Genomic DNA, 24841 nt, shown 5'->3' with positions numbered 1-24841 from the left:
CTTACACTATGTGCAAACAGTTTTAGGAAAGTTTTCCTTTAATCGACGCTTGTTAGCTTGGGATTTATTTGAATGCCACATGATGGATTCCGTGAAACAAGAATTGTCAAAAGGCAGAATTGAGAATGTCATAATTCCCGGTGGCTGCACTAAATATATACAGGCACCAGATGTCTCATGGAATAAACCATTTAAGAGTCGGATGATCGATCTTTATAACGAATGGATGGTTGAAGGTGTTCAACAGTTCACAAAAGGAGGAAACCAGAAACCTCCATCGCGACGAAAGCTAGTGCAATGGGTTTTAGACGCATGGAATGGCTTGAGCACGGAAATGATTATCAAATCTTTCAAGTCGTGTGGTTTAAATTTAGCTCTTGATGGATCAGAGGATGGACAAATCCATTGTTTTAAAGAAGGATCGTCCTGTTCATCTGGTGCTACCTTAATGAAAAAAGCAACTGAGGCATTGGAAGAAGACCAATCTTCTGACAACCCATTTGAAATTTACGATTGTGATGTAAATGAAAGCTATGAGTCCTTTCATGTTATCGACGAAGACTCGGACGGAGATAGCGACATTGACATTGACATTGTTTAATAGACTTTTCATAGTTTAATTCTTTTGTTATCTATATTTAATCTTACTTAACGTCAACTTCTGCTTTTTGTCTCACTCATGGTTTTGTAATAAACGCCGCCCTCCAAAGAACGCCGCCCTCTAAAGAACGCCGCACCTAAAAATTGCATTTTGTAAAGAACGCCGCGGCGTTCTTTAGAGGAAATACGGTATGCGTTGCTTTAAATCAATTCTCTCAATGGCAAAATTTCTCCCTAGGCGAGTGCCGAAGTGGCCGTAGTCTAAATCCGCCCCTGATACCGTTGAGGCATTTCTTTACCTTCTTTAATACACCCACTAAATTCTAACCAGGCTGGTCAGTATTCTTATTATTTTATTGTTCTTAACAAATGAAGTATTGTTTTTGGATAAATATCATTCAGTTAAGTCCATTCAATGATCGAAGTATATTTGTTAATGAATGTTTACATCTATAAACACAACAACAGATAAATATATGTATAAATGTATGTAAAGAGATATAGCTATATGTAACAGTTCTGCAGTTTTTAACGTAGAATCCTAGTCTGATATTGAAACATGTGATTTGCTTTGTTGGCACTACCATGACTTTGAGGACTCTGGGCAGCCATTTATTTTGCCATTTATTGTGTCTTTTGACAAATAAAATTAATTACTCTGCTACTAATCTGAATTGATTAGTGATATTATTTTATTCATGCGCATGTTACGGGGCCTGCTACAATAAGCTGTCCGTAAATTGAGTACGTGTTAGGCTTTAAGGAAAAGCGAAAAAAAAGTAAAAAATGTGTTTTTTCCTTTAAGTTTATTCTGTTATTTTTAATACATCTACTTAAATTTGTTATCACTAGATAAATCTATTATCTTGTAATAAAAAATTTAAGTAGAAACTATGTTCCTGAGATTTGAACCTCAAAGTTTTTTTATCACCTTCACGATTGTATTTGCGCAGAAGTCTACATACATGTCTGGCATTTATGTTTATGCTTTTTTGTACAAGGTATACTTCAGTAAAGCTATTCAATTCAGTATTAGATGTATTGTATATATTAGCTATGGAAATTTGGGTAATCGCTTATGCAACTACAAATAATTGTTCCTGTGACTTTTTAGCTAGATATTTCTATTTTTTAAAGTGACAGGTTGCCTGGTGTGGACCAGCATAACCTGCATGATTCGTAAATAATGTCTATCAGATTTCGCTTGCTGTAAACAACCTGGTTTTAGAACTCATGTGTTATTTGTGGGGGGATTTGAAATTGTGGCAAAACGTAAGGTTTTTGAAATGCTTAATTTTATCTATATATTATGTTATTATATATTATTTAGAAGGATGACAAGAATAATAGAAAATTTATGATGCAGAGGCAAGTTTTACTTACAAAGGAAAACCAATAGAAATAGCATGGCAGAGAAACTATGGAAACCTTGACATAGAGGATACACAGAAACCAACCACAAGCAACATCATAGATTAGTAAGTAAAAAAGCATGATAAAAGCTTAGTTAGCTCAGCAAGCCTTTCTGTCAAATATTCTATAAACAGGAAAGTAACAACTGTTTGCAGCAGTAAAGCTCTTTAGCCCTGGCATTTTTGGGCAGGAAAAAGATTAGGAGGAGGTCTTTTTTGTGGATGTCTTCTAACAGAAACATCATTGTGGTTATAATAACAGATATACTGTGATTGTATCACAAACAAACTTTATTGAAAGTTTGTTGCAGTAGAGTTCTGGAAATAGCATTCTTTAATACAATTTGCTTTACGGTGGCCAGTGGATAAATCCATGGTTTTGCCTGCCCTTTTTTACTGCATTTTGTGTGTCTTGCACTGCGGTTACCATTTTATGTGACAGACAGGCATTTACAGGTATTATAATATATATACTCACACAATTCTGTAATACTTGGCTGAGTCAACCAAATTGATTGTGCTGTTTTTGCATTTTAAAGATAGCGGGTGATTCCAAAAGAATTTGTATGAGTTCCAAGTTATAAGGCGAAAAGTGGGAAAAGTCTTCAAGTTAAAATGCTAAAACATCCCAAAAAAGGTATTCCAGAATTTCTTATCACTTTAGAACAAATTATTCAAACTTAATATTATATTCTTCTTAGCAAACAAATCTTTCTCTTTGTACTTATTTTCTGGCTATTAAGGCTTATCGTCTTTTAATTTCTGCGTAAATTTGCTTGAAGTTTCCTTTTTATCCATAAGTTCTTTTGTTACATACAGTAAAAGTTGGACAAGACAAGAATTAAAAAAATAATTAAGAATTCAACGAATGACAAAAAAATGATCTTGGGAACTTATTGTTTATGAAATTCCGTTTTCTATTTTTAAAAAACACAAAATACCAATTTAGAAGGGTAGATTGACCAGAATGCTGAAATGTATAACGGAACTATTTTTACCTCGTTAGCATGAATAAATGTGATAAGATGCGACAAAATGACTAGATCATAGTCTTTTTCTTATTTTTCTTTCTTTATTTGTTTTCACAATTTTAATGGCCTTTTACCACCCACCTGTCTTGTGACTTTGAATTTCTCATTTATTGCATAAAAATCTGTTTGCAACTGAAATCGTAAAATCAAATTCAAAGATGGCACCCAAATATTCTCATTTTAACTGCTCCCTAGGACAGAATTACTTAGATCCTAACTTTTACCAGATGGTCGTATTTAATAATTAAAATTAAAAATTCCAATAATTTTTTTTGATTTATTTTAGCTCCATTCTTGATTTTAATTGGTTATATCTCTCCAACGTTTTAATGTTGATAGTGCCCTGACTAATTGTGCATATTATTAACGGCAGACTTATATTACAAAGGTTAATAAGTGTTGATATAACTTTCCCGAGATATTTGCATATATATATAATTTTTTGAATCTAATTATGCTGCTATTAATTATGCTGCTATTAATTATGTCATAGGAATGGCAAATTTAGATACTTTCGGAGATAAATAAGTCATGATAAAAAATGTGCAAAGATGACACTTATTTCAATCCTGGCCTCTTGATTGCATATCGATGAACCCTTTTTAAGGATTGTTCATGTTGTTTTGGCCTCATGATTCTTAGAAAATCTAATGTTTTGCATGTTAAATCATTTTTAAAGAACTAGTTGTTAGCTTGTGGATCTCCCATCACACATATTTCTAGCATCCCTACTTCGTACCTCCTTGCCACCTGTTTACATGAAGTACTGCTATTTGCTTAGGCAGGAGTTATTATAAGTTAGATGATAGTTTTGTTTTCAGTGTTACAAAGCCCCTGGCTGTTAAATTTCCTCATAGACTGGCAAAGAGTATAATAACAATATAGATTTTAATTGTTTTGAATAGTTTAAAAGTAACAATAACTAGTTATTTACACTCATCAATTTAGGGGATTGTGTTGGTAGTGTTAAAAACTGCTGAATGTTCCAAGTTAGGAGTATGTTGGTTTAATGCCATCTCTTTAAGCTATAAATTAATCTTGCAAAAGCCAAGTCCCACTCATTAAAAAACAAAATCAAGTATATAATGGAATTAATTATTTTTCCTTTGCAAAGTGTGGGAGCCTTTGATTTTTTTAGCACCATAGTTCTTTAACACCTAAAAGCAATACTAGTTTTAAACGCTTTTTTAAAAAAAGCATAGTATTTCACCAAATTAAGATTTCTTTTTCCAATTTCAACAAGGACTTGATAGTTCCTGGGGCAAAGCCCAGAGGCAGACCGAGAAAGACTTGGCAGGAGGTTATAAGGACAGACTTGATAGAGAGGAAGTTGAGTTTAGATCTAACACAGTCTAGATCAGATTGGAAGAGGGTCATTAATATACCCCGTCCAACCCATGCTAGCATGGAAAACGGACGTTAAGCCGAGAATGATGATGTTGATGATGAGAAGGAATTATGAAATGATTGTTTAATGATGTCAACTAAAGCAGAAATTTTGTGACTTTTCAATCAAATCAAATTCTGATCAAGTTTTATGTATATGTACGATTTTCATGTTTTAAATTTTACTCGAATAATCTGCTATTTAAGAGTAGAACACGAATTAGCAATGTTTGTTTAGACAGCAGTTTTCTAAGACTGGTTGTTTTATTGTTCCTAACAAATAGTGCAATTTTTATTCATACATACTAAAACAGGAAACGGCCGAAAACGAGCAGAAACGACCAGAAACGACCAGGAAACGAGCAGAAATGAGACAAACCCTGTTTCACAGTCCTTAAACAAAATAAAAATTGCAACATTGTGTGTGAGCAACTAACAATAGTTAACTTTGCTCTGAATAGCTTTTTAGAATGAAAACGTAAAAAGTCAAACCGAGTAAAAAATCACCGCATAAAATGCAATGAAAAAGTTAAAACGTTTGTTTACAAGTCTTCAAATACGCAACCTGTGGACGAGAGTTTAGCAGTTTGTTCATTGGACCACAACTCTTTTGTCTTATTCGGTACCAAAATAGTGTTAAACTGGAACTTCCGGTCGTGTCCTTCAAGCAGGTGTGAAGGTAATGTAAATACACATTGCCACTACTTTTCCTCAATTTTCCTTCCTTGTTTGTGTACTGTTTGTGTACTGTCTGATTGCATGTCTGGAATTTTATAAACTTTTTTTGGTTTTTCTATGTCTGGATATGATACATATATAGATGATAATCAATCTCGTCTCCAGGGCTCTTCTACGCCTATGATACGCCGACATATAAGCCTACAGAGATCCTGACCCTGGAGATGAGCTTGCATTCTGTAACATTTTTGCCAATTAGCGGTTTAAGTAGACAACTAAAAATGACATAGATCATGCATATCGCGATCAACAACTGTTTCTAATTGAACAAAAGTTAAGCAAATTTTAAAGTTTCTTCATGAATGATTTTTAAATGTCTAGATATGTTTTTCTTTCTTCTTTCTTCCATACGAAACTTTTTTCGCAAAGTCACGAAAAAATCGTGCAGTTAGTCACAGGAAAACAAGCTTTCATCCAACTTTAAAACAACCTGGGGTTTTGAAAATATTACCTGTGAAAATAAATATTGTTGCAGAGTAAAGAGCTAATTTACTCTGGTGAATCCTCCGTGGGTCACAGAGAGAGAGAGAGAGAGCACAGGTTTTATTATTTGTTAACTGCTGGTTTCTGATCATTTCTGTTTCCTGCTCGTTTCCTGGTGGTTTTTGGTGGTTTTTGGTGGTTTCTGCTCGTTTTTGTTTGTTTTTGGTCGTTTCTTGTTTTAGTAAGTACAATTTTTTATTGCTTATTCAAAAAGCAATATTGATTTGGAAATGATACAAAGATATAAGTTATTTCTATCGTCATCATCATCATTTTTGGCTTAACATTTGTTTTCCATGCCAGCATGGGTTGGACTTGGTAATCTTTCAATCTGATCTAGACTGTGTTAGATCTAAACTTAAATTTATCTGAATGTCCTTATTACTTCCTGCCAAGTCTTTGTCAGTCTACCTCTTGGCATTGCTTTAGGTACTATTAAGTCTCGACATTTTTTTACCCAATTAACCTCCTCCAATTATTTCTCAAGTGTCCAACTAAATCTTCTTATTCTTCTGGATAACATCTTTAATGCTACGGATTACCTACCTTCTTAACACATCTGAACTTTTTCTGTCTCGCAGACTTGTGTAACACATCCACCTACTATTCTCCTATTCCTTTCTAAACGGTTAAAATCTTCACTGCCCATGTCTCACTATAGTACTACACAACATGTACAACCTACCTTTTACCTTAATTGACATTACTTTGCTATTCAACAAAGGAAGTAACTCCCTGAACTTTTTCCAACCAGAACCTGTTCTGCAAGTAACACTTCTCAAGCATACTGCCTAAAATATCACTTAAGTAAAAGCAAGTCTTGCAAAGTTAATTGTCAATCATCGCACAACTCTTGGCATTGCTGTACATAGACACCATTTTAACTAGCCACTCACCCACACCTAATTTTCATATAGCACAGTAAATAACTTTATTTGGATCATTTATCAAATACTTTCACTAAAGCTAATAGACATTCTTTTTCTTTCTTGAATACTTTTTATGAAGCTGTCTGAGTAAAAATATTGCATCTGTAGTGCCACTCCCTGGAAAAAAAACAAAATTGCATCTTATCTATATCAATGTTTTCTCTAAGTAACTTATCAATTACTCTTTTAATAACTTTCATTACTTGATCAACCAACTTCAACCCTCTCTCTAGTTACCTCTTTCTAATGCACCACCCTTGCACTTAAACAATTCACATTTACACTCGACTGCCAGTCGCTCAGGATAACACCATCCTTTATAATCTGATTGGCAAGATTTTTACTATCTTTGCAACAATACCTGATACTTCTGCAGCCTTCCAAATTTTTTTTTCTAATCGCCTCCACTATCCAGTCTGTCTTGATCTGCATAGCTGACCCTTCTACAACATAATTTTCAGGCAAATTTTCCTTATCCCAATCGAAATCAGTGTTAAGCAACCTCTGATATTAACCCTTCCTAGCTAGCTTTCTCTCCTTCTCTGTTTTAACCTAGACACCTTCATCATTATGTGTATACCCTTCTCGCCTACAACATCTTGATTAGTGTTCTTCATCTATCTGGAACGCCTTATTACGCTGGTCTTCCCTCCTTAACACATCCGTAAATCTGTTTCTCTTTACTTCTGATTTTGCCTTTATGACGCTCAGCTTTTAAGTAAATATTTTTACTACCACCTGACTTACTTTCTTTCCAATGCTTCCTTTTTTCCTTTATACACCGGTTAACCTCATTATTCCACTATTTCATTATTCTAATGTTAGAAATTCTTCTAGATCTTTTTTATTGAAACCTAGATGTTTTTTTATTCATACATACTACGTATATACATTAACTTTTTTACATCCCTAAAATTTTTGTGATGTATTGTTTTGAGCATATTTTTTGAACACATTCTTCTAAATCTTGGTTTTGACTGAAAAGGTGAAATGATGAGGTATAACGTGGGTATATATATATATAATTTTTTATCTGACCTTATAAAAAAATTCTATAAGCCTTTTTTCAATAAGCATTTTAATTATTGTAACAAGTAACCATATTGGGTGATGGTTTGAAGTACCTGTTTCCAAACACAGTGCTACAAGTTATGTAAAATGTCCCAGTCGGTATAAAAGTATATTATCTATATTATAATACCTGTATACGTCTGTCTGTCTGTCTGTTTGTCACGCAAAATGGTAGCTTAGCTGCGCAATAGCGAGAAGCAAGCAATGCGGTATAAAAAGGACGGGTGAACCCGTGGATTTTCCATGTGCTAACGACTAGTTTAGGTGTATAGGTATAATTTTAGGTGTATAGGTATAATTTTATATAATATGACCCTGGCGTTTCTGGAGGGCATAAAAAGTTACCTAATTTTATTCAGTATTTTCGTAAAATTTATGGTAATCAATTAACCTTTATAATATCTTTGCATTGATAAAGTTTGAATGCACACCCCTTAACAGGTCTAAAATTACTGATGAAAGAAAATGTCTAAATTTGCTATTACTGAAATAATTCATGCAGCATAATTAAATCTGAAATTCTTTAAATGTGAATATCTTGAGAACGAAAAGAGCTTTTTAAAGAATTTAAAAAGACTTGTTAGCTAACTTCTTAAGCTCTATAATATAAGTCCAACATCATTTTATACCTTGGGTTCCCGTTAACGTATAGCGTGATAGAATCGTTACTAGCAGCAAACAGGAGATTTTCATGTCGAGTTTAACCTTTGTGACAGAAATTGGAATAGGCCTAATTTAAAGTATTTGTTTTACATGTATTGTTTTCTCTGTTCTTTTTAATCTGAAAATATATTCTCTCTCAGAAAATTTAAACTACTAATTATGGCGATAACGTTCTCAAAATCCTTCACGTTTATTAAAAATTAGCTCTTAACGTCTTTTCTCAACCTAAAGCCTTCATATCTTAACAAGATCTTCTTTCAAAGTATCTCTTAATGTTTAATGGGTACGTTTTTTGTCATGAACAAGCGAGTTTATTCTCGCTTGCTCATGACATGATAATATTTATGTTATTCAATAAAAATGACTGAACTGATGAGTTGTAATATTTTTAAAAACCAAAGTGATGTTTCACAGTGGAAACGTTTAAAATAACACGAAATAATAAATTTGTGCAAACATTACGTTATCTCACTGTCGTTGAAACAAAGCTTAATTTTTGATGCATAGGTGAAATTAAGTTGTCCTCCAACAGTCAAAGATTTTCTTTAACTTACATTTTCCCTGTGAGACTCATATGATATTAGTTTGCTCCACATTCTTTTACCAAACACATTTCCAAACAGGTGTAACTAAAATATATTATATAACTATGACTCTAAGCCCAAATCCCCGCTCTAAAACACGCCGCCTCATGCAAATATCGCTTCCATCAGCAACCGTTTAAAAGTTGGTGGATTCTGAATGCTGTGATATAATAAACAAGGCATTTCTTGAAGATCTTTAGAACCAGAATAGATTTGTATGAGAGTTATAAAACTGCCAAACATTTGCCTGACATTTTTAAATTATCTACATTGTACTTGGGAAGAGTGTTAAAGCTTTAAGGATTTTCTTGTATTTAAGCATGGTTGAATAAGAAAGGAAACTTTTGCTAAAAATAACAAATGTAACTTCAGCACAACAAGATAGTCAATATTGCCTAGATATTGCAGATTACCCAAATATAGTTCCTCGTTTATATCAGCTTGTTGTTTGGAGATTTGGTTGGACTGTTAAATGAACTTAAATATTATTTGGTTACTCTTGGGAGTTTGTATATAATGCGTTTTTTCATGCCACTGCAAATGATCGATTTTTCTATCTCGTTACCAAGCCTTTTGTTTTGCCTTCTGATATTATGACTGGGATCATCGTTGTTAATAAATAATCAAGTACTTCCTAACAATAAAGGATCACATTAATAAACAGGAAGAGAGGTTAAAAATTAGCAATCAGACCAGAATAATTAGTCAATACTTAAGAGATTTTGTAACGTCTGGTCATGAGACGATTTTGACATCTTGCATTCCTTAAAAATTTTACATTTTTTTTGCCTTGCCAATAAAATTTCCTGTGTAAAAAGTTTTAAACTGCATCGTCGGTTTGTCGTCAATCAAAGTTTGTAAGATCATATTTATCCCTTACAGTAAAAACAAAAACGATCATGTGATTAAATGAAACTATAGAGATCATTGTCGATTTCTAAGTTTGTGCTCCGTGGTTCATGGGTCTTTATTTTATGCATGTCATGTGAAATGTATTTCGCAATTTTTTATGCATGATGAAGTTTGTAAATTGGATATCTAACTACGCACATGTTTTCTAATACTGTCACGGAAAGTAAATGGTCCCCTCCCCCACTCCTTCGGTACGAACATATTCTCGAATGCTTTCATCCCAAACGTATTGTCTCAAAAACAGTGCTATACCGATGTAATATTAATAATAAGATGAAACATTTATTTTTTAAGAAACTCTGATGCTTAGAGTTTAGGCTTCAAATTGGACCAAATATTAAGCAACTCACTTAGAAATTGAACCATGCAATAATAATGATTGGACCGCTATTATGCAAAATGTAGTTATTAGAAAAGGAGATTTAATTGTTGTTTTACCTGGAACATGGATTTTTTAAAAGAAAACCTTGGAGATTGGTGTTTTATTTTTAATCTGGATAGCCTGGAGTTTTCATTTGAGTGGCAAACCCTATTGAAAAGAGGTTTAAATTGCATATTCTTTTCTAAGATAGAGAATAATGTATGTTTAAACATGGAAACACAAATCACAAAATGTGTTTTATATTTGTTTTTATATTTCTACTTTTACAAACAAATTTTGTTTTCTTCGAATGCACGATTTTTGTAACCATATTTTATGTTTTTCTAATGCGGAAATCAATTTTTTTTCAGATTGTTTATCGAGAACAAGATACGTATTTGTTTATCGAAAAAACTAGCGTTTGATCATCGAGAACCAACGAAGTATTTAATCATCGAGAACCAACGAAGTATTTAATCATCAATAACCAAAAACGTCTTTGTTCCTCAAAAACCAACGACGTATTTGATTATCGAGAACCAACGACGTATTTGATCACCAAGAACCAACGACGTATTTGATCACCAAGAACCAATGACGTATTTGATCACCAAGAACCAACGACGTATTTGATCATCGAGAACAATTGATCAATGAGAAAGGTGACGTATTTGAACATCAGGAAAATTACATATTTAATCATCGAGGACAAATGACGTTTTTAGTAATCAAGAACCAACGACATATTTGCTCATCCAGAATCATCCACGTAATTTGTCATGGAGAACAAAATGACGTTTTTGATCATCGAGAAAAGTGACGTATATGATCATAAAGAAACAATGACGTTTTTTTGTCATGGAGAACACATGACGCACTTGATCATCTAGAAAAATAACGTATTTAACCATCAAGAACCAACAACCTATTTAATCTAGACCAAATGACGCATTTGATCATTGGTAACCAACGACGTATTTGATCATCGAGAACAAATGAGGTATTTGATCATCGAGAACAAATGACGTATTTGATAATCGAGAACAAATGATGTCTTTTCTGACGATGAAGCTGCTGTCTACTGCTTACTATGTTTATTAGATTAATCAAAAATATACTGCGTTACTCAGTCAAACCTGTAATTAGTTAAATTGCTATACCTATATACACAACGGATACTTTTACTCTCCGATTGGTCTAAGTCAAATGGTCTGAACAGTATTTGGGTCTGGGTTTGTTACTTTCTTTAAAACGCTATTGGCTAACGCTTAAGAATTCGCCTATCGGGGTAGCTGCAAAAACAATGGCACAAACACCAATCTCTGAAAGGGGCTGTTGCCTTCACTCTTTACGGGTTTGACTGACTTCGTACCTTTTTTATACTTCTGTTATTTGCCGAGAAGTTGAAATTTGCAGAGCATACATTTGTGAGGTACGCACTAAGAGGACTTGTGGAAGACTTGCGTTGGCGAAGAGCTTTTGCTTCTTCTTTTTTTTAAGGTTAAGGCTTTTTAATTAAGGTTTAATAGGGGGCAGCGTCGCATTGAATGTATTGGTAGTAGTTGCGAGGCCAAAGGCATTATGGTGACTTTCGCTCTTTTGATCGTCTGGTTACGCATGCGGGAGATTAGGTTAGGGTTTTCAAATTTACCTTTGCATAAAGTTAGGTGGGTTATTTGAAATTTTTGCAATATTTTCATTCACGACATTCAGTTTTTAATACAAGAATGATTTTTCATATCGAAGTTTTGAACAGTAAAAGATTCTTTAGGCGACTAGGTCTTCGTTCCTCGGTGTTGAAGGTATGTAAATGATAGTTCTGTTTGCATTGGCACCTCATTAAGGTTTCGAAACCCTTGACCTTATTTTTACATTGTCACCTCATTTATGAATGTCGAAACGTTTTGCCTTATGTTTACATTGGCACCTCATTGATGGATGTCGAAACGTTCGATTTTATTTTTACATTAGCACCTCATTTATGAATGTTGAAACGTTTGGCCTTATGCTTGCATTGGGACCTCATTGATGGATGTCGAAACGTTCGATTTTATTTTTACATTGGCACCTCATTATTTGAATGTTGAAACGTTCTGCCTTATGTTTACATTGGCATCTCATTGATAGATGTCAAAAAGTTTTGTTTTTGTTTACATTGTCATCTCATTGGTGGATGACAAAACGTTTCTTCTTATTTTTAAATTGACACCTCGTTGGTGGATGTTGAAATGTTTTTTGATAAGAACTGCATCTGCAGTGACTGTTTTGTGATCGTGTAATGGATTTAAGGTGGCTTACAAATTCAACATAAAATCGTCCCTCCCAACCCTTTTTTGGGGTTCATAAATACATTAAAATCCAGTCAGTAATGTTATGTTGAAAATCGTCTTGAAAAAGCTTTTTTTGCCTGAGGTATTGTTTTCATATGAAAGAGTTGATGTTGTGATTGAAATTTATGCTATCTGTTCTCTTTGAGGTTTACACTCTTCAAATAGGCTGCACACATGAAATGTACTTCCAGTTAAACTTAACATTCTCGAATCGACCCTAAAATTATCCTACATATATGTGGTTGTGTTTTTTTGTTGGCTACTTAGTATTCTTATTACACAACTGCCCACAACACATCAGAGTTACAATCGTTATAACACCCTGAGTGTTACTACTCTCTCACGCAGTGCTGTTACTACTCTCTTACGTAGTGCTCTTGTTTCAAGAGGTTGTTGATTTTTGATTTTTCTTTCTTCTGGAATTCTCCATGACCTACAGTAATTTTATTAACAGCTTTGTGTGTTTTGATCTTTTGTTTATATAAAATTAACAAGATTATTTGTGTGTTTGATTGACAGGAAACATGAAAAAACAAAAATTCGTTTTGAACAACTTACAATAACTTCTTGCTGAAAAATAACTTATCAGATTATATATTAAACAAACACACTTCAACCATGTCGATGTCATCCTCTTCGATATATTAGTCTGTATCATCATCGGAGATGATATGATATTTTTTAAGGTGGTCGTTGTAGGAATTGATCTTTCCAATGTGCCACCTATTCTCGTATAGAACTCCCATTCGCCGACCACGATAGGGTGAATTCAGTACACGTCATCTTCTTGATCCTCCCACTCTTTCCCATTGTCGTCAGGAACATCTTTTCCATTCTCATCCTCATCGTCGTTGTTTTCTCAGTAATGTCAACAATTTATTGCACGCTGCTGATGTTTTGGCTGCAGTTAAATAATCAGCATATTGTGGGACCTTGTATGATAAAATACCCTCTGGCGTAACTTTATCATCTTCACTTCTGTCTGATTAAATACTTTGAGCCTCCGGGTTGTTCTTAAAATTTTCTTAAATTTTGAAGATTTTGGACATCGTGATTCTTATAAAAAGAAACAATGTATCGCTAATTCGTTTTTTCCTGTCCGACGTGACGTCATCAATACCTTCCAGTTACGAAATTCGGTTTTGTTTTAGCGAGAAGGTCGGAGGAATATCATATTTGTTTCAGTGCCATTACACGGGGAACGTTGGTCGCATTAAGTAAACCCACTACAAATAGGTTGAATAAAAGATTCCCTTCCCATACTGTCTGAATGGAAATTGCCTTGAAGTTTTTATTTTCGTGATAAACAATTATACACACTCAATGGAAATACACATTTTAGTCCTGGAATAGCAAAGTTCAAAATCTTCCCTAAACAGGTTACTTTTGAGATATTAAAATGGGGTGGCAGGCTAGGCGTATATCAGAACGGTCCTTGTGAAGTCACCGAGCGTTCTCTCCCGCTTTGATTGTCGTCATATTTCTTGTTGTTGTCGTTATTTTTGTTGTTGTTGTGATGACATGAGCGGTGAAAGCAACCATCAATATGTCTTGTAACGTATGCTATAAATCTTAAGCAAACATTTGACAGCGTTTTCAAATCACAAACAGTTCAAACTAGGCGAAAGCGACTTCAAAAATGCTTGTCTTCCACAATGTACTCTTGTTGCGTACCAATCTTCGATGCGTGGTGTGATTTGTTGATGATACGCATCAGCAAATCACATCGCGCATCGAGGGTTTTTAGTATTTTTTTTATATTTTTTTGTATTTTTCATACAGAGGATAATAAAAAAATTCGGCAAGATCCCTCGTTTTTTTTACTTTTCCTTTGTCAATACACCTCTATGCATGCTTACCTTGTGTGACACACTTCACATGTTTGACTTACCTTCTCGGTGACCATGTTACTCGTCAAATCTCAGCGAGACTTGTTAGAACTCACCATGTTTACTCTTTCTCTCTCGCGGAATATTATCCTTGTAGCAGTTGTAGTTATTACTCACGACGTCCATCTTCCGTTATGTTCTTCCTGATTACCACGATGTTAAACATCTGCCTCTTGGTGGGCTCGAACCACCGTACCAGTGCTTCGTAATGAAACGCGCTATCCAACTGCGCCACTGATCCATACCAGAATATGCTAACTTTAAAACATATTTTTTTTAACAACCATGATATTTTAAGATCACTGCGAGAATTTTTTATGTGAATTATGGTAAATAAACGCCCCTTCGTACGATCGCCTAGGTAAAAGCTAAAAGATTCTCTGTTGCATATCGAGTGTTACCAAGTTTTTTCAGAATAATTTTTTTTATTTCGGCATTCTGATTACTGTACAAAACACACCATAACATGCACGCCCAGGTAAAAATTTGGATGATATCAGGAATTTTTAAGCACCTGATTAGGAAGTTAAGTTCCCTTCAATATTGCATGTTACAATACTAACCCCATTGAGTACAAGCGGTGTATGCTGATGCAAAAATTCTACAGAAAGATAGGCGAATAATAAGTAGGATATCGAGCACTCAAATATTAGATGATTTGTTGTGTCACACGGAAAGAAAAAACTCGGTAAAAATACAAAATTACAAATCAAACTCACAGCAGAAACAGCTGATGAATAGGCAGCCGTCGTGGACACCAATAACATTTGTCTCGATGTTTCTTGTGTTGCTACACCATCCTTAATCGCTACTTAGGCTGCCGTTGTGGACACCAATAACATTGTCTTAATATTTCTTGCGTTAACTGCGCCATCCCTAATCGCTATTTAGGCTGCCGTCGTGGACACCAAAAACCTTGTCTTGATGTTTCTTGTGTTACCTACGCCATTCTTAATCGCTATTACGACATCTGTCGTGGACAGCAACAACATTGTCTTGATGTTTCTTGTATTGATTACGCCATTCTTTGTCGCTATTTAGGCTGCCGTCGTGGACACCAATAACATTGTCTTGATGTTTCTTGAGGTAACTAGGCCATCCCTGATCGCTATTGAGACAATTGTCGTGGACAGCAACAACATTGTCTTGATATTTCTTGCATTAACTACGCCATCCTTAATCGCTATTTAGGCAGCCGTCGTGGACACCAATAACATTTGTCTCGATGTTTCTTGTGTTGCTACGCCATCCTTAATCGCTACTTAGGCTGCCGTCGTGGACACCAATAACATTGTCTTAATATTTCTTGCGTTAACTGCGCCATCCCTATTCGCTATTTAGGCTGCCGTCGTGGACACCAAAAACCTTGTGTTGATGTTTCTTGTGTTACCTACGCCATTCTTAATCGCTATTACGACATCCGTCGTGGACAGCAACAACATTGTCTTGATGTTTCTTGTATTGATTACGCCATCCTTTGTCGCTATGCAAATTTACGCGTTCTATAAGTACTCATATACCTATAATCATATACCTATAATCATATACCTATGAAGTAAAAGTTCTCAAGTTGATCAAACGTTGGAATGAAAGCAAAAACTTTGTGACGGTGTGGTAGCTGTAAGCAGAATTAAAAAAAAGTTAGGATCTTGACTTTGTTGAATAGAAGCTAATTAAGAACTTGCTTGTCAGTGAAATATGCACATAATAACATTGTCGTATGTAATATTTCGCTTGGTTCGTTTGGCTCAACAAGCAACGTTTTACCGACATCTAAAAAAAAATATGAGAATTGAATAAAGAATTAACAAAATTAAAAATTGTTAAAAAAAGCGGAAATTCTGAAATTACAATTACAACTATATTTCCCCTTATTCGGTCCAAGGTATTTCGAGTATATCAGGACCATCCGTCCCTCCAAATTATTTGACAGGCTTGTCTAAATAGTATTAAATTCGGCACACTTATAGGACCTCATAAATCAAAATGAAAGTAATAAATATTTGCTTATGGCAGCACTTTTTTATCAAGTCATCTTGAAGCTTGAAATTTGTCAAACATACCACTACTTACGTTCTAAATCGAATTTTTACATACTTCTGACAGCCAAATAAAAGTTATTAAACATGTTTTTCGGTTTTTACATGGTTCGCATAAATAAAGGTTAAAATTTTTCCGAAAAGAAGTTTTTTCCGATTTTCCAGAAAAATCGGGTAATCAGATCACGTGACAAATATTCTCAAAAAAATTTCCTTGGCGAAATAAAGTTTTCTTGTAAGTGTCAAGTCCTAAGGATAATGCTAACGAGAGTTTCTATATTTTTGCGATTATAAGGATTTCATCGACATTTTAGGGGTAGTTTCAAGTTATAGCCATTTCCCAAACCTCGAAGAGGTATGGGACCTAAGTATTTGTCATACATTAGTGTCAGTAGATAAATATGAAAACACAGTAAATATCGTAACCGCTGCTTAGCAAAAAAGATTTATTAAAAAAAAACGTCTATAATCTCTAGAACCTAATTGGTCCGATTAGGTTTAGGGGTTTAGAGATTAAAGAAAAAAGTCTGTTAACTTATTATCATTGCACAAATATTGAAAGCAAAGCAGGACACAATTAAATTAAAAAACAACAACTTCGTCTTCAGGGTTTCTCTTCTAATTATTTTATACGTAGAGTGCTTTACATCAGAAATAATTGAGAAGACCCACGACGATGCAAAAAAAATCTGGTGGTGTAAATATATGTCTGCTCGTGTGTTCCCGAAACAACAAAAAAAGTCAAATCTCATACCTGCAATGTTCCAAATAAATACATCGAATGAAAAATACTTGTTTTTTATGCCTCCAATTGTATCACTCATATTTTTTTATTCTGCTTAACTTTTTTAAAAACATAGCATTTTACCATTCGACATTCCCCAATGGAGTTGTACTGCCTTAATGGATAGCAAATGTCTAGAAAGCCTGGTTTCTATCTTAGGACGTTTTAGGTGGTCTTGGGTTAAAGATATTTTTGTAGGGTAATGTGAACTATTTAGGTTTGCCACATAACATGACAAGGTGGACGTCGATGGCAACAAGAAAGAAAAGTGTCGCATTTAAGGTCATCATTATAAATTTTAAGATGGCTGATCTTTTGCCAAAACCAAATGGGTGTGATCGCGCTTATATTAATTTTGTAAAAAAAAAGTTCTAGTTTCTTGTAGGATTTTCAGCTGAATTCTTTAACAAGCGTTCTTCAAATGCTGTTTGCAGAGAGTTGTTCAAAAGTATGCAAAAATATATTAGATTGAAATATACACTTCTTATTCTTGTGTATGAGTGTTTTTCATACTATCATTTGTTTTTTTATAGCTGCAACCCTGAAATTATCTTAAGAAAAAGAAATAAATCATTTCAAACTTAAGTGTATATTTATTTTCTGCGCCTAACGTAGTTGTCCTCAAAGTTAACAAACCTCTGTCGAAATTAAACTGAGTAAACCTATTTGTAGCGAAATATTTGATTCCGCCACGCGAAATGAAATGTTTTACTTTTTACCGACTTCGTAAAGTTTTTTTTACTTTGCAACACGGAAACAAGCCTGAAAAGTGGAGAAGAGATCAAGTTTTGTTACAATCAAAAGCTCCTTACAAATCTACCTTTTTCGCCTGCAGGTCGTAGCGTTTAGATAAGATCGTCCAAAGTTACGGCTGCTAAAAAACAACAGTAGACCCCGACAGACCTTAATTTGACCGCCCAAAATGCGACCTCCTAGTCGTAAAAGAGTTAAAATCGCCTGATGATACATATCTACAGTAAACATCCCGATATAACGAACCAAAGTCTTTTTTTTTGAATTTAGCCTTAAGAAACTCTTATAAATCTTTTTTATATAACGAACCCACGATATAGTAATTTTTCGTCCCCGAACTTAAAAACTCCCGACATAACAACTCAAGGCACTAAATGTAACAGAAACTCGGCAACAAGTTTTATGCATCATCGGCATCAATATTATGTTACACAAACAAAACAACGGAATGTCGTCCAAATCAAAAGTTCGAATCATAGAAAAATTAGTGGAACTTGGGGTAGAACTTTGCAAACTAAATTTTGATCTTTCAGATATCATCTAACATTTTTATCAGCCATATTTTCTTATAGGAAATGCATACGCAATGAAACAAGTGTAGAACCACTGATCTCTAAAAGATGTTTTGCTAGGTGTATGGAGACGTTACATATTGTGTGCTGTAAACAAAAAAAATCAAAAATGCTGCTTTGATTCGAATTTGTTTCAATTTTAGATAGTAGCTAGTAGCTATTCGATGAGGGTTCTACTAGAGCAAATTAGGCAATGTGTTGCACTCAAGGCTATAAATTTTTGAAGGTTAAAAAATACAACATTTCAATTAATTAAGGCAGAATTCCAATATTTTTTATTTTTCGATATAAAGAACTCTCGATATAACGAACTTTTCTTTGGTTCCCTTCACAGTTTGTTATACTGAGAGTATACTGCACTAGCAAATATCATTTAGAAATAAAGAAGAATTTTCCATTTCGTAGGTATTGTGTTTTTATTTATTTGTCCTTATAATTACTTTTTACTTTACAACAAAGTGTGTTGTGTTCTCTCCTTCGACAAAATAAGATTCCTTGAATCATATAGAACTTTTTTTTATTAGTATTTGCTATCTTGCAACCATGTGTACGACAATTTCAGTTTTAAGGTACTCCCATTATTTGTGGTTTTACAAAGAGTGTTTGATTGAAATACAAATACAGGCTGTCAAGCTGGGCATACATGACGTAACATGCTGTCATTGATAAAGATGTTATCATTACAGCTAAAAATCTACATATCCAATATCTGAGAGTAAATAGGTTTGTAATCACAACACTATCCAGAAATTATGCGGTTTGCTAGCTAGCAAACTACGAATTTTCATTTTTTATTAAATCAGGGGGTTAATACTTAACTAACGCAGCACTATAGACCCCCTTTTTAGGAAATTCTGTACTCCATGCAGCTACTATTTGTGGCTAACAAACCGATGGACGTACAATTTACTGCATTATTTCTTAATTGATATATGCAATTCATTTCATTTAGTTCTGGTGAGTATATGCAATTCATTTCATTTAGTTCTGGTGAGAATGACAATTTGCCATAAAATAAAGTGCATGGTTATTCGACGTGATTTATGACCTTCCTTCCCTACAACATAAAATTCATGACCACCATATTGCTTTGCAAATCTTCTTTTGCCACCTGCCCACCATTATGATGTTGAAATAGCTCGAAAAGACCGTTAATTGCTATTTTTTATTGATATATATTTTCTAAAAAAAGATTAAAAATGCACGTCCAATATTTAAGATTTAACAAACAAAATTGCCATTATTGAGAAGACACAACTTTTTGGTACAAACATCGTGAAATAATTAAGAAACCTGGACTACAGGCCCCTTGCGTGGTGTGTTATCGAAAATATATGTATTTACTACAATAAGAAGCTAGCAGTATTTAAGCTGTTTTTTAGCTATTTTATTCAACATTTTTGTTTTTAATGTGTTATACTAGCCGAATTCCCGTCGAAGAAACCACTGAATCTCCCATTAAACCGATGTAACCGGGATACCATACAAAAACGTACAACATAGTAATTTGAATTTTCAAAACTAACATTTCAACCTCGACCCCGGGCTCTTTGTCTCTTTTATCACGGTATGGCATCAAGAAAAAAAGCCCTGGGATCGAGGTTGCTCACAATCTTTAAACGCTGAAACCAAAAATTTAAAAATATAAGTGTGCAACAACAAAAAATAATGAAAAAACTTATGAAATAAAAATGGAAAATGTCCAAAAATATCATAGGCGTATAACAACCGTTACGTAAAAAGCGGAATACGCTAAAACTATATACTTGCTTTGCCATTCCAGAAGTGCACCAGGAAAAAAAAGGATACCAAGCATTAAAAAAAAATCCACCAATTTTTGTTAAGTCGAAATCAGCTATTCAGTCTGTTGCATACGACAAACCTTCCAAAGTTATACTCAAAATATAAGAAATTATTAGTTGAAAACACATGAAAAAGAGAAATAAAATACCTGAATCATTTGGTATATTGTATATCTACAGAAATATTTCAATCCAAAATATTAAAAGAACATCTTGCTTTACCAGACCCAAACTTATAATCTAGAAAATCACGCATAAAATCAAGGAAGATAACAATGCAGCGTTTTCGAATTTAAGAATCGAATGTATTTCAAACGATTGTAACGTAACAGATGTAAACATTGATTTAAGTTTAGGTTTTAGGTTTAGGTTTATTATAACGACATCAACACTGAATCACACAGTCTGTAGTGTTAAAAACAGTAACAACGGAAAAATTACTTTTTACAGTTTATGTTTTTATAAGAATAGTGTGTTTTAGTTTCAGCCTCTATGTTCTTAACTTTTTTGACAACTGCTATCCTCATTATTCTCAATATGTTCTCAACATAACCATGGCCTGAAAATATATAATGCCTTTATAAAATAAAGCATGCTATAAGTTACTATAGCTAGCTAATGGCAATTCTACTACATGTAAACTATCAAGCTCAGGCATATTCTTAGGACATTCTAAATTCTGATCCATTTTTCAGAGTATATTCTTACGAAATAAATGCTTAAAGAAAATATTTTCCTGCTCAAGACACAACAACAAATTTAATATTCAAGGAAAAGCTTAGCTCTGGAAGAAACGGTTAAAAAATCGTTATGCACCCAAATTCAATTCTCTATCAAATAATTTAGGGAACACACCTGCTTTTTTTCGCTTTCTCAGTAGTCCAATCGGTTTTTTACTTTGATAACTAAATTTAGCTTCATCCCAAAGAGAACGAATTGAAAATGTATAGCTACAATTGTCTGATGCATTTCCAATCAATTCTTTTTGTTATTTTATATCATCATACGTTTTTCTTCGTTTTAAAAAATATTTCTGACAACAACAGTTTGTTTTTTACATTTTAGATTCGAAATACAGTCATATTCGAATGCGATACAACCTCGGTTCCAGAACACAAAAATGGAAAATATAAAAAAACATATAAGCTTTAATCTAACCTCATGATATAAGTAAACTTTGTTGGAAATAACTTTTTCAGTATTAACTTGAAAAACAGACAACTTTTTTCACTTCGGTTTTCTTTTGTCAGTTGATAAACAACTTGTTTCCATGAGATACTGCACATATGGTAAACCGGGGGTAAAATTAAATTATTTTAACCGTAACGGCCAAAAATAAATGACAAATGGACCCCCTGTTTTCCTATTTGATGACTTACTTATTTTTAAGGAAAATTTTAGCGTACGGCCACGTCATAAGAAAGTGACCCGTGATTTCCGTGTCGTGGACTCACAGTTTTACTCACGCAAGGGAATTAATATATAAGATTCATCAACCTGATTGGTTTTTTTGTCTGCCAGTCTAAAAAGTGAGAGTAGCTGCAGTTGAATACAATAAACTTTCAGATGGTTCGATCATTCATAAGGTAAAGGCACCTAGGTAGCTGCACCTTTTCACAGTAAAACTAGTGTAAAGTCTATCAATTATCTATACAGTGACAGGTATTTGCGCACGCCTCGGGTTAAATATTGCTTGCAATTAACTTTTCAGCTCATTTTACAAAAACAAATATGCTGTGATGGCAACGTTAATTCAAAGTTTACAATACAATTTTAGAACTTCCACGACATCATATTTCGCTAACTTAAAAATGAAAAGGGACTGTTTTAGCTACCCTTCGTTAAGACAGGAAGAAAAGCCTGTGTTTTTATTGAAACCGAAGTTTCCGACTTTTCAATTTTGGAATTTATTTCGAAATGTAAGAAAAAATAGGGTGACCGTTTTGGCTATGACAGGGTAACCGTAAAATATATTTTGCATGGCTGTTTAAAACAATGTTAAGGGAAAGTGCTTTTTTAAAATGATTGTTAAACAGTTGTACATTGTAAGTATATCAGTACTAACGGCTCCAATGAATTTACGAGTACTTAATTGGTGACCTTATGGCGATGGAAACTCCTATTTTGGGAAATTGTACCACCATTTTAACATCGCTACAAGGAAGCATGTATATAAACAAGAGATAACTTAAAATCATAGGCGTTGCTCCAAAAACGTTTTGATAACGCCATCGTTGAGCCCCTATTACAGATTTTTAGTTAAAAAATTCACCCTCTTTAATATATGAACCCTCTTCAACAATGGATTTCAAAATATTAGGCAACTACACCTTCTTTATAAACCGTTCCCTATGCAACTCTGTAATCACGAGTAACCTGGCGTTGTGTGGGTCAGAAAGCTAGTTTAATAGAATCTAAGCGTGACTTGCAAAAAGGCAATTAATAGAACATTCAGGTTCATACAAGAAAGTTTAGTTAAATAAGCAAATAAAAAAAGGTTTTTAATGCTTTCTTTTATAATACTTCTAATGATTTAGACATACTTATCTTTCGTGATTAAACCGAACAAAAGGATGAAAAATGTTTTTGTAATAGATTCTATCAACACAGATGAAAGAACAATTTTGAATGTTTGTATTTAATTGAAAATTCTGGAAAAAACACAAGAAGAAATTCAACTACAATAACTCTGAAAATAAAATAAATCTCAATAGCGTGTTCCTGCTAAGAGGAACAGAGATGGATTGCAACGAAACAATGACGCTTCTTCCTTTAACGGAGAATGAAGAAAAATATGGTCAAATTGCTAGACTAAATCAGACAACTGGAAACACTACTTCGTTAAATTACGATACAGAAGAATCTTTCACATTTGAAAAGGTTTCCTTATCATTTGTACTAATTACAAGTGTATTTGGTAACATTTTTTTGCTTGCTGTATTGATCAAGATAAGAAGTGTTCGTCTACTTGTAGACAAGTTAATTTTAAGCATGACGGTTTGCAATCTCCTTCTTGTCATTATCTGGTTGCCTGTGGATTTATACCTTTATATAAATGGGCTTTTCCCGTTTGGTTTGTTCGGTTGCAAGGCATTTCCGACCATAGCAACATATAGTTACACTGCAGCAATATTTACCTTGGTGGCAATCGCGTTTGAAAGAAGGCATGCTGTGCTAAATCCATTTGAAGCAAACATGAATAAGAAGAAAGAGTATGTCATGTGGATTTTCATTCATGGATCTGCAATTATCTTTGCGTCTCCTTCTTTGCATACATCATACGATGTCGAATCTAAGCTTTGCTATGAAACATGGGATATAACCTATCGGCATACCTACACCGTCCTTCTGTTTTTAATGCAGTACCTATCACCTGTCTTAATAATGACCGTTTGTTACTTTCAAGCGTGGAAGAAAATCAACGCTTCAAAAGCGATTTTCAGTGCACAAGAAACGGTAGGAAGAAATGGATCAAAAGCTGGACAATTCTGCTTACCAGAAAGAAATATAGCGCTATTTCGACAGCGTTTGAGACAAAGTCGAGACTTATTAAAAATGTTTACAGCTGTGGTGGTAGTGTTTATCATCTCAGCATTTCCAATTCACGTGATATGGTTGATAAGGGATTTTAATAAGTATCGTTTTTCGCCAATACTGATCAGTATCACGAACATTACAAAATACGCAAATTGTATCGTCAATCCATGGATTTACGGTCGGCTGAACAAAAATTTCCGCAAAGATTTCCAAATTCTCTTCTGGCTTGTTCTTGGGAGAAAGTATGGAGAGAGGCTGGCTACGAGGCAGCAGTTTCGCACCCAGTAGCACCTAGTAGAGTTTATTTTTTTCTCTCCTGTTTCTTATCAACATTACTAAATGTATAATATATCTTAAAGTATCTATTTATCACATTATTTAAGGCTACGAGCCGCCAGTGGTCTCCGAAAACCGTATTTAGATTGTTAGGAAAGTAAAAACAGAAAAAGTTTCACTTTTTTAAATAACACTATTTTTAATTATGGTCTAACTTCGGATATACTGTTCAGAGCTGTTATCATATTTTTCAACAACTTGATGTAAAAGGCAAAGTTATTTAAATGAAACGACTACCGTAGTAACAGGTTAGAATGTATGTAAATTATACAAAAATATTGGTTGGTCAAAAGCTAGCTACCAAGTAGAGTATCAGAGGTTTTGTCAGTGTCACCAGTTCTTTTGAAGAATTTTAAGAATTCAAGTTGTATTCTTTTGAATACAATATATTTCAATTGAATTTTTAGTATTTTTTTTCTTGTGTCAACTTTTTAGTTATGAAAGGAACTGTCTAGGTTGAAAAAAAAACTCGCATTTATTTTTCTAAAGATTTTATCTAAGAAAACAAGTACTTATTGTATCCAAAACTCGTTCCTACTCATGATCTTTTCGTAACAATTCTTGATAAGAAAATTGACTTGCTATATGGACAAGACAATGGCTACTTAATTTCAGTAATACTTTGCATA

The 24841-nt window shown here is 33.8% G+C and overlaps 1 protein-coding gene and 1 long non-coding RNA gene across 2 annotated transcripts; both read left to right on the top strand.

Annotated features, from left to right (window-relative positions):
* The first annotated feature begins 1612 nt into the window (after window positions 1-1612).
* Window positions 1613-14307, top strand: LOC130628915 (uncharacterized). Its single transcript, XR_008981879.1, has 2 exons — window positions 1613-2078; window positions 10542-14307. It is a non-coding gene; the product is annotated as an uncharacterized LOC130628915 (long non-coding RNA).
* An 8728-nt stretch (window positions 14308-23035) lies between these two features.
* Window positions 23036-24580, top strand: LOC130629120 (neuropeptide FF receptor 2-like). Its single transcript, XM_057442226.1, has one exon. The coding sequence runs from the start codon at window positions 23079-23081 to the stop codon at window positions 24162-24164; it is 1086 nt and encodes a 361-aa protein (XP_057298209.1). The 5' UTR covers window positions 23036-23078; the 3' UTR covers window positions 24165-24580.
* The last annotated feature ends 261 nt before the right edge of the window (window positions 24581-24841 follow it).

The sequence above is a fragment of the Hydractinia symbiolongicarpus genome, chromosome 15 (assembly GCF_029227915.1).
Source record: "Hydractinia symbiolongicarpus strain clone_291-10 chromosome 15, HSymV2.1, whole genome shotgun sequence".
Classification (NCBI taxonomy): domain Eukaryota; kingdom Metazoa; phylum Cnidaria; class Hydrozoa; order Anthoathecata; family Hydractiniidae; genus Hydractinia; species Hydractinia symbiolongicarpus.
The sequence above is the reverse complement of the archived record's forward strand: the minus strand, read 5'-3'. Positions and strand labels throughout refer to the sequence as shown.